The 11,492-nt window shown below is 35.5% G+C and overlaps 2 protein-coding genes across 2 annotated transcripts; both read right to left on the reverse strand.

Annotated features, from left to right (window-relative positions):
* Nucleotides 1-417: 417 nt before the first annotated feature.
* Nucleotides 418-1,341, reverse strand: LOC131908344 (olfactory receptor 4A15-like). The gene has a single exon (XM_059259397.1). The coding sequence runs from the start codon at nucleotides 1,339-1,341 to the stop codon at nucleotides 418-420; it is 924 nt and encodes a 307-aa protein (XP_059115380.1).
* Nucleotides 1,342-10,108: 8,767 nt separating this feature from the next.
* On the reverse strand, nucleotides 10,109-11,038 carry LOC131908345 (olfactory receptor 4A5-like). The gene has a single exon (XM_059259398.1). It carries the CDS (start codon nucleotides 11,036-11,038, stop codon nucleotides 10,109-10,111), a length of 930 nt encoding a protein of 309 aa, XP_059115381.1.
* Nucleotides 11,039-11,492: the final 454 nt, after the last annotated feature.

Raw genomic sequence — 11,492 nt, forward strand, 5'->3', positions numbered from 1 at the left:
CATGGCAACATATAGACTAATGGAAATGGGCTAAGTTTACTTATAAGAGCTAGCTAGCAAGAAGCTTGAACCAAAGGCCATGGCCATGTAGTTTGAAAATAATATAAGCCTCTGTGTATTTGTTTGGAATCAAGCAGCTACGGGATGTGAGTGGGAAATATTGTTCCGACTGTGGGCCATGCAGGACACAGGAAAACGTGTGGCTACAAAAGTCACATGCCCTTTATTTATAATACTGAAATAATGTCATACCAGTTTCAATCTCAAAGGAAAACTTTCATTTTCAAAGGCTTTGAATAAAGAAAAGTATCCTAGATAAATACAATCAGTAGATGGTATCATCATCCTTTGTTATAATTATCTATAGCTGATTTTATTTAAATATCAAAAGTAATTTCATCTAGGAGGCTTTCCAGTTTAATCTGCAGGTAGCATTTTACACCAGAGCTTTACCATAGAACTTTTCATCTCTGAATTTCTCAAGGTATATATTAAAGGGTTCAACATGGGAGTGATAATCGTATAAAAAACAGTAATGCATTTATCAATAGGAAAGTTGTAAACTGGTCTGGCATACATAAAAATACATGGAACAAAAAAGAGAACAACCACCAAGATGTGGGAGCCGCATGTGGACAGGGCTTTGCGCCTTCCTTCCTGACTATGAGCCTTAAGAGATCTTAGGATAATTCCATAGGAGCCTAGGAGGAGGATGAAGATCACAATACACATGGCTCCACCATTAGCAATGACAGTGAGGCCAATGAAGTAAGTGTCTGTGCATGCAAGTACCAGTAATGGGGACATGTCACAAATAAAATGATCAATGACATTAGGGCCACAGAAAGGAAGGTTGTATACAAAGACAATTTGAATCAGAGAGTGTGTAAAACCTCCAGTCCAGGCAAATATCAACAAAGTGATGCAAACCCTACGATTCATGATGGTCAAATAATACAGTGGCTTACAAATTGCCACATAGCGATCGTAGGCCATTGCCACCAGAATGACAATATCAACACCACCAAATAAATGCTCAATAAAGAGCTGGCTCATGCAAGCTGTGAAGGAGATGGTCTTTTGATCCCAGAGTAAGTCAATAATCAACTTGGGTGAGATGGCAGTAGAGAAAAGACTATCCAAGAGTGATAGAGAGGCAAGGAAAAAGTACATTGGGGAGCCCAAGGAGGGGCTGGTAATGACTGTCACCACAATGAGCAGGTTGCCCACCATTGTCACAATGTAGATGAGTAAGAATATGACGAACAATGCTTTTCTCCCAGCAGGATCCTGAGTGAGGCCCAGGAGAACAAATTCTGTGATATTGTTGCTCTTCCCCATTGGCCCTTTCAACAGGCTTGTATCAGAGATGGCAGCTCCTAAGAACAAGACCTGCTGGGAATTTAAGTACATGAATTCATTATGACATGGAGAACATGTTCATCATTTTCTTCTACAGTGATAAGTTGCAGTATGAATTTAGTAAACAAGTCTTCAGTTTTATCAAGAACCTAAATAAAACTTGCTTTTGAATGTTTTATTTCCCTATGATAGTTTTACCAAGTAGTACTTTGTTTCTCATAACTTCATTGACTCTATGTATTATAGTCATTCATACACTTAGAATTATTTAAAATACATTATCACACAAAATCATCACAGTTTTCAGTAATGACAGAAGATAATTCCTACTTTTAAAAAATCTGGCTTCTATGTTATCACAAACCTTCACTATCTAAATTAATATAGAAGCGATGTTGTAAAATGCTTTATCTGGTAAGAATATATTCAAAATACACTCAAGATTTCTGGGACCATAAAGCTCATTGCCATGATACTGTAACATTAGGCATGTGGCCTGCACTTCTCAAAATACTTTCAATCTACATGGAAATCCCACGTAATTTTAACATATTTGGCTTGAAACTACATCAAGTAAATACAAATGCATTTAGAACATTTCTTTCTATAGCAATTACTTCAACTAATTTTTATAAGACTCTCCAGGAACCACAATTCTAACCACACTTTCTTGATTTTACAAAAAAAAATTCAAATAACTCAGAAATTTTCTATCCCATGGTATCAGCAACTACTTCATTAGAAGTTAGCAATTTTCTTGTTCTTAAATGACATAGGTAGCAAGACAGAAGGAAACAGAAACTGAGAACTGGGAACACTAATTATTGGTTTTAAGCATCATCTTCCAGGGCAGAAAGTGCTGAGTTAGAAATTCAATGTCCACATCCATGAAAGCAGCATCTTAAAGGGAAAAACCATTCCTTGACTGGTGGTATATAATATGGGTTATGAAGCCATGTGGATTTATTTATTAATCTGAAATTCTCTCCCTTACTGTGAAGATGAACTTTTACCACATAAGAATCTTGTCAATGCCTTACGTGCTCATTTCTACCAGGGGACCACACTTATCATTTCCTTTTTCTGGTTACTTTGTTATTACTGTTGCTACAGGTAAGCAGTAAAAAGCAGCCTGGTAAACATGAAGGTGATAGTTGTTAGAAAATATTTTGAGTGTTTCACTGTGACCAAGAACTAATGAATCATCACAATTGATTTCAACAGAAAAACTATTGCTTTCAGCCTGAGGTGTAAATAATATTATACTTTTAATATTAACTTATATGTCCCAAGAAATATGCACTTTACCACTGATAAGTGTGAAGATTATTTATTTACCTGTGAAAGGGTAGATTTTGTGTAGGAACAAGCAAATAAGATGATGCTGTTTGAATGGTTTTTATAGTGAAAGGGCACTTGAGGTTTTCTTGAGAAGGCAGATCTGATGCTCCTGTGTGTATCATTATCATTCTGACCTGGAGTTGTAGAAGCTACAAGCAGAAAACAGTTCAGCTGCTAAGTGACATAAGAGGGAAGTACTGTGTCCAGTACTCATCCTTACATATCATACTTCCTGTCAGGTTTTGCTCCTTCATTTTCATTAATTACCAGGACTGAATTTCACTGGGTCAAATATCCTAAGTTCTGCTTAATAATTTCCACATCACAATCAAAACAAATTACTTAAATTTTAGCATAAAAATGTAAAAGATTAGTATTATAAAATAGTAGAATAGTATGATTGTATTTTAAACATTAGCCATTAAAACTTTTCTAAAAATAATTTAATACTGTGTTTAAGAACATGGTAGAACCTTAACATAAGAGTAATACACACTTAGGTGATAGTTTATGAGGGGCAATCTGACCACAAGCTTTGATTTGGAAATACACCAACACATTGTCTGCTATCATTTTAAGATTCACACACAAAAATTAATATTAGCCCTCAAGAAAAAAATATATTTCCCTTAGATAAAATATGTAATTTAGACATCAAAAATACTTTATCTTTGTTCAATATTGCATAAAATATAATCTATAATACCAATAAAAATTTAGTTTCTCTTTATTGTTATGCATGTAACATATAAAGTCTTCCATATGCCAATATGGAAAATAAACACTGAGATTATGAAACTAAAAACAAATATCCTATATATGTCCCAACTAACTTCTATATTTGTCACCTTTATTTTCCCTATTTGTATGGCTCTCATAAGACAATGGGAACGTTTTTAAAAAACCCACGTACTTCAAAACACAAAAAGAACAATTATTTTGAACTCCCAGTTTATGATTTCAGATCTTGCATTTGCCCTTGAGGAAAAAGTTACGACCTATTTTAATAAGAATCATTGTTGAGTATAAACATATGAACTTGTGATTACAGATATAAAGATATCTAAATATAATAACAATACTTGTATAAAGGTAGCTGAATATTTTGGTTGCTATGAAATTATCAAAGAAAAGGCAAAGTTGTTATATTTAGACAACTGTGTATAAAATTGACCAAATAAGTTAAATTAATTGCCCAAACCCATTTTTGATATTATAAATGAACAACAATAACTAAAAAGAAGATATGAAGTAATGATAGTTACATGAATTATTCTCCTTTTGTTTTATTTTGGTGAATCAACATAAGAGATCTTACTTTCATGATTTACAATAATTTCCATGGGCTTAACTATTAAAAATTTTATCTAACAATGGAAAACCAGATTAATCTCATAGCAAAGCTGAAGATAAATTATTCTTACAAATTGAGAGAAACTTCTTCAGTCTTTAATTCACTCATAATTCTTAGAACTTCTCTTATTTTCTACTTAAAAACATTACTCTATATCTCAACCATATCACCCAATGCAGTTGGTACTTTCTACAGTTTTCTTATAGCAGTGATAAACATTTATAGAAAATCTGACATCTCAAGAACCAAACACCACTAAAGACACCATCTCCAGCTTGAGCATAATTGACTTTTCAGAAATCTCCTGAGGCATCTACTCGTGGGTGTAGACAATTTTTTATGGACAGACAATGCTTTGCATCACCTCTATTTCCAACAGAAAAGACTTTAAGATCACCACAAATTAGTTTGTTAAAGTACTTGGAGCAAATTCAAATGGAGAAATCTCTCCTGGATAAGTTCTTTCCCTGAATAATCCCTAGAGTATAAAATCTTGGATATTGCAAAGAAAGAAAGTAGTTAAATGTCAAGGGACATGAAAAAACCATAATGTGAAAGAAAAAAATTCAAAATGAGATGCTTAGTAACTGTTACATGTTATAATATGCTTAGGCAAGGCAAGTAAGTGCAAATTAGCCTAAAGAAGGAAGCTAACCCAGTCTCCTTAGCCAGTTGCACTTTGCAGAGCACAGCATTACTCTGGTAGTGAGAGAGATTCCACTCAAGAAGCACAGTCTCTGAGAAAGAGAATGTAGAACTGCAGTAACTGTTGTAGTTGACATCGCAATTCTTGAAAAGACAACCAATCACAGTTCTGTAATTGGGAAGGAGTGGAATTGTTTGAATCCTGAATCTCTGTGAGATGAAGCCATAGTGATTTTATTCCATTCATTAAATTCTTTAATCTCAAGCCTTTATTAACTGAATGTCTCTTTCTATATGAAAGAAATTGTTACTTTTCAAGAAAGAACAATTTCTATGTTTACAGTGTTATCCTTGTAACCACTTGTCATCAGAGCCAGTGAGCAAATATCATCATGTGATTATTTATATATCAGCTCCTCTGGGACACAAAGGAATTTGGCCTAAAAGTTATCCATTTTCAACTTAGCTTGCAAAAAGATAAGACCAACCTCCTGCAATATAATATATATGTCTAATTTCTCCTTTCTTATTCATAAGTGTGAAAAGATGCACAGATGTGTATAATTATTGTGTAATAACCATCAGATGTGATCATAGTTCTGAATGTCCAATTATCATTGAAAGGTGGAGAATTGTTCATTTTTTGAAACATTCTCCGTGTCTTACCTTATTATTAAGGGAACTTTGGGTCTCAGCCTATGAGAATGAACCTAAAGAAATCAATATATCAGGTATTGCAAGTCTGCAAGAACTTCAAGTCTATATTTGCTCCCACAAGAAAAATAGTGAGATATTTTCTCAACTCTTTCATTTTTTAGCCTAGCATTTTTTACTTCTTTACTATAATCACTTAGGTAAGTTTATCCTTCTTTAAAACTGAAGTATTGCCTTTATATCCTCTGTAAACAGTCTTAGTGATCACAAAATCCTTTAATCTGTTTTTATCATGGGTAGTTTTGCTGGGTATAATGCTGAGCTGACAATTGTAGTCTTTAATGACTTTGAATACATCTTTCAAGACCTATGTGGTTTTAAAGGCTTCTCTCAAATAATCATGTGTTCATAGAATGGGACAGCCTTTATAACTGACTTGATCATTCTCTCCTACAGCTTTCAATGCCTTTCTCTCCCCTTCTTTCCTTCTTCCATTCAAGTCACCTAAGATCCACAGCTGCCTTCCAGAAACTACCTCCTCCATTTGGCCCCTCTTCTTCTCTTTGGGACCTACAGATCCCAACACACTTTGAACCATGGAAGCTCCACCTACCTCAAGTTACCAGGAGCCACAAAGTCCTGCCAACTGTTTGCCTGAGATTTTCCACTTACCTTATACAACCTTGAGACCCAGGACAAAGCTACATTAGCAGAAGAAACTTGTACCAAGCTCCCAGAACTTGCTGAATGCACTTGCCTAACTGACAAACAAGACCTGGAATAGAATGGCTGTAGTCCCAAATAACATACAAATAGATGAAATTGGTATCCCAACTTTGCTATAAAGTAACTTATTCCTCAACATTGTAAAAGCCCTCTGTAAAAGAAGAAAGGTGTCTTTAGAACATTTAGAGAAATAATGAATAATTCAACCAATAAACTAACTCCAGATGCACCAAATTCCAACGAAAAAATAAAAACACTACCCAAGGAATGCTCAGTCTTAACACAAGGACACATGCTCAACTATGTTCATAGCAGCATTATTTGTAATAGCCAGAACTGGAAATAACCTAGATGCCCTTCAACTGAAAAATGGATAAAGAAAATGTGGTACATATACACAATGGAGTATTATTCAGCAGAGAAAAACAATGACATCATGAGGTTTGCAGGCAAATGGATGGAACTAGAAAATATCATCCTGAGTGAGGTAACCTAGACTCAGAAAGACAAACATGGTATGTACTCACTTATAAATAATGGATACTAGATGTAAAGCAAAGGATAACCAGACTGCAACTCACAACTCCAGGGAGGCTACCTAGTAAAGAAGACCCTAGGAAAGAAACAGGGATCACCCAGCAATGGAGAAACGGATGAGATCTACATGAGCAAACTGGGGGTGAGTGGGGGGTGGGTAATGGAGGGCAAGGGTTGGGAAAAAGAGAGCTTAGGGGAGCAGGAGGTCCTAGCTGGATCAGGAACAGAGTGGGAAAACAAGGAAAGAGATACCACAATAAATGAACACACCATGGGAATAAGAAGAATCAGAGTGCTAGAAAGATCCCCAGGAATCCACAAAGATGACTCCACTATAGACTACTGGCAATGGTCGAGAGGGTGCCTGAGCTGACCTACTCTGGTGATCAGATGGACCAACACCCTAACTGTCATGATAGAACCCTCATCCAGTGACTGATGGAAGCAGATGCAGAGATCCATGGCCAAGCCCCAGGCAGAGCTCCAGGAGTCCAATCAACGAGAGAGAGGAGGGATTATATGAGCAAGAGATATGGAGACCATAATTGGAAAAAGTACGGAGAGAACTAGCCAAACTAGTGGAAGCAGATGAACTGTGAACCAATAGCTGAGGAGCCCCCATGGAACTAGACTAGGCCCCCTGGATAAGTGAGACAGTTATTTAGCTTGAACTGTTTAGGGGGGCCCCCAGGCAGTGAGACTGGGACCTGTCCTTAGTGCATGAGCTGGCTTTTTGGAACCTAGTGCCTATGCTGAGACACTTTGCTCAGCCTTAGTGCAGGGAAGAGGGGACTGGACCTGCCTCAACTGAATGTACTAGGCTCTGTTGATTCCCCAGGGGAGACTTTGCCTTGGAAGAGGTGGGAGTGGCAGGGGGCGTGGAAGGAGGGAGGACAGGGGAATCTGGTTGATATGTAAAACAAATAAAAAATCTCTTAATAAAAAGAAAAGAAAGAGAAAAGAAATACAGCATCATTTCATTTTGAATTTTCTTCAGCAATTTGAATTCAGCTTTCATGTATTAAATTGATTTCCTTATTTCACTCATGTGTTTGTTTTCTTTGAATTGTTTAAACTATAGTTATAATCAGTTTCATGAATACTTTGTCAGGAAAACTTCCAGGTCATTTCCACTAGGGTCCATTGCTGTTACAATTTGTAGTTTTTGGAAGAGAAGCGTGTGTGTGTGTGTGTGATGCTGGAAAAATTCCTCAATATTATTTAATAATATTATTTATTAATATTATTATTTAACATGTCAGTGGAAGACCTCACCATCAGAACAGATCATGTTGAAAAGAAAGTCAGGGGTAGAAGACAAAGTAGAGAAAATGTATTGCTCCATAAGGGCCAATAAGAAAATATAAAAACTATAAGCGAAATATGAGAGAGTTTGGGGACACCTTTCAGAGACCAAATCTCTGAACTGTTTGCATAGAAGGAGAATACCATAATGAAGGTATAAGTAACATCTCCAGGAAAATCGTAGAAGAAAATTACCAAAACCTAGAAAAAGAGATGCCCATGAAAGTGCACCAGGTAGATAAGAGCAGAAAATGAACTCATTTAGCATCAATGAGGGAGGGCCTAGCCCATGATGGGTGGTGCCATCCTTGGGCAGGTGGTCCTAGGTTCTATAAGAAAGTGGGATAAGAAAGCCATGGAAGCAAGCCAGTAAGCAGTATTCCTCCATGGCCTCTGCATCAGCTCCTGCCTCCAGGATCCTGCCCTGTTTGAGTTCCTGTCCTGATTTCCTTCATTGAAACAACAATGAAGTGTAAGCCAAATAAACTCTTTCCTCCCCAACTTGCTTTTTAGTCGTGGTGTTTCATCACAGCAATAGAAACCTGAACTAACACACCCATGTTCATTGCTTGTCTCTCACAATAATCAGAATATTAAAAATGCAAGGTACCACTATATACTAGTTAAAATGACCATTTTTTAGAAACTCAGATGATTTCATTATAAGAAAAATGAGTGGAACTGAAGATCATCAGTTTAAATAAAGTAGGCCAGACTCTAAAACAAATGTGTTTTCTCCAATTCACAAAATCTTGACTCAAATAAGCAATCATCAAATTCAGTAAGGAAGGACTCTAAATGATTTCAAAGGAAAAGAGAGGCTCATGGGAGGAATTAATATAAAATGAAGCTTGAATTTTCTAATATGTATTATCTAAATTTCAGAAGTGGGACAAAGAGGGGAAGAAAGTGAACCAGCATGAGGGAGGATGACATGGGAAGGATCTTATATAGGGAAATATGAACAAAATTCAATGGCACATGTGTCTGAAAACATGATAATTAACATCTTCATTAATATACTAAGACAATAACTAAAAAATCTCCAGCAATGTCAAGTTTTTACAAATATTAAAAACATGTGAAACTGTAAATTGGTGCCAGCTCAAATACAGAAAAGAGTCTTGCAGTTTCTTATGAAGTCAAAGGTAAATTAACCACTAAAACTAGTTCTGTTACTCATAAGTATTTATCCAAGTTTAAAGAAAACTTAGCTATGAATATGCATGTACATTTTATACTTTATTCATAATTTTAGGTATCTGGAAACAATACAAATAACTCCAAATTGGAAAGAGATTAAAAACTAGTAAATACATATAAAATGGAATGTTACTGTGCAGTAAATTGATATTCCATATAAGCATACATAAATCTAACATAAACACATAAAAATAAATTCATTATACCATAGAATATAAGACAGATTTAAACTCTACATACTATGTCTATAAACCATGATCCTTTCTTATGATTGTGAATGATTATATGCTCTCAAAATTACCTTATTTATTAACTGAAAATAATGGACAATTTTCTGCTAAATCCTATTTCAATATTAATTGAGATAAATTATGTTCAAGTAAGCTTAGTGTTCTGTATTATGGGAGCAAAGCATATACCTTTTGTACATTTCCTGAAATTCACTTTTAATTGATTCTAATATCAAAGGCTACTTTACTATTTTTATGGAATTTACATTTAAAGAGTATCCCAGAGAAATCTATTGAGTAGAGGATATTATCTTATTTTGTTTTTAGTTATGCTTTAACTGAAATAGAATTATATAACTTTATACCTCCCTATTCCTACCTCCAGTGCCTCCCAGCTACCTTCCCTTGAATGCATCCTATGCCCCCTCTACTCTCAAGTTGATAGTATCCTGGGTTCTTTTATTATTATGATAAACATATATATATATATATATATATATATATATATATATGTATATATATACAAACATAAATATATATAAATATAACTGGCTTAATCCATTTTTATTGCTTGTGTGTATATGGTTTCAGGGCTAATCTCTCCACTGGACAACCAATAAGGGAGCTAATCCCTGGGAGAGGCAAATTCTCATTGCTGAAGGAGTTACCTGTAATTCTTTGATATTGTCTTTTGCTAGACTTTTCACTGATTGTTCCTGCACAATTAGATACATGTTCAGTGAGAAGACAATCATATTCTGTCTGTAGTTAACATTTTAGACCAGAGTTTTTCCATACAATTTTTCATCTCTGAATTTCTCAAAGTGTATATTAAAGGATTTAGCATAGGAGTAAAAACTGTATAAAATACAGTAATGAATTTGTCAATAGAAAAGTTATAAATAGGTCTGGCATACATGAAAATGCAGGGAACAAAAAAGAGAACAACCACCATGATGTGGGAGCTGCATGTGGACAGGGCTTTGCGCCTTCCTTCCTGATTGTGATTCTTCAGAGATCTTAGGATGATTCCATAGGACAGTATGAGAAGTATAAAGACAATAATGCACATAGCCCCACCATTTGCAATGAGAGTAAGACCAATTATGTAGGTGTCAGTACACACAAGTCCCAATAATGGGGACATGTCACACATAAAGTGGTCAATAATATTAGGACCACAGAAAGGAAGGTTGAAAACAAAAACAATTTGAATCAGGGAGTGTGTAAAACCTCCAAGCCAGGAAAATATCAACAAGATGATACAAACCCTTCGATTCATGATGGTTAAATAGTGCAGTGGCTTACAAATTGCCACATAGCGATCATAAGCCATTGCCACAAGAATGACAATCTCTGTACCACCAAATAAATGCTCTATAAAGAGCTGACTCATGCAAGCTGTGAAAGAGATGGACTTTTTATCACACACTAAGTCCATAATCAACTTCGGTGAGATGGAAGTGGAATAAACAATGTCCAGGAATGAAAGACAGGCAAGGAAGAAGTACATTGGAGAACCCAAGGAGGGGCTGGCAATAACTGTCACCACAATGAGCAAGTTGCCCATCATTGTCACAATGTAGATGAGTAAAAACATGACAAATAATACTTTTTGCCCAGCAGGATCCTGAGTGAGTCCCAGAAGGACAAATTCTGTCACATTGTTGCTCACTCCCATTGACCCTTCAGAACACTTGTGTCAAAGATGACATCTCATGAGAACAAGACTTTGTGACGTTGTGAACATGATTCCATTATGACATGGAGAATATCATCATCATTTTCTTCTACAATGATGAACCTGTAGTAGATATTTAGTAAACAGTTCTTAAGTTCTGCTTCTATGAAACCAAACAGATTTTTTGTTTATAATTCTATTTCTTCTATGATTATTATATTAACCCTATAACTAGCACCCTGCTTCTCATTACCTACTTGGTTCCATGTTTTATTGTCATCCCTGAAGTTGATATATTTAAGACACATTGAATCATCACTGCCACCAGTAATGACAAAAAAAAATAACTCTTACTTTTCAGAAATCTGGTTTCATTGGTATTAATAATGCTTCAGTATATCAAATAAAATAGAAGGGTCGAGGGAAAGAGAGCTTGGGGGAGTGGGAGATCCCA

Source organism: Peromyscus eremicus, chromosome 4, assembly GCF_949786415.1.
Source record: "Peromyscus eremicus chromosome 4, PerEre_H2_v1, whole genome shotgun sequence".
NCBI lineage: Eukaryota > Metazoa > Chordata > Mammalia > Rodentia > Cricetidae > Peromyscus > Peromyscus eremicus.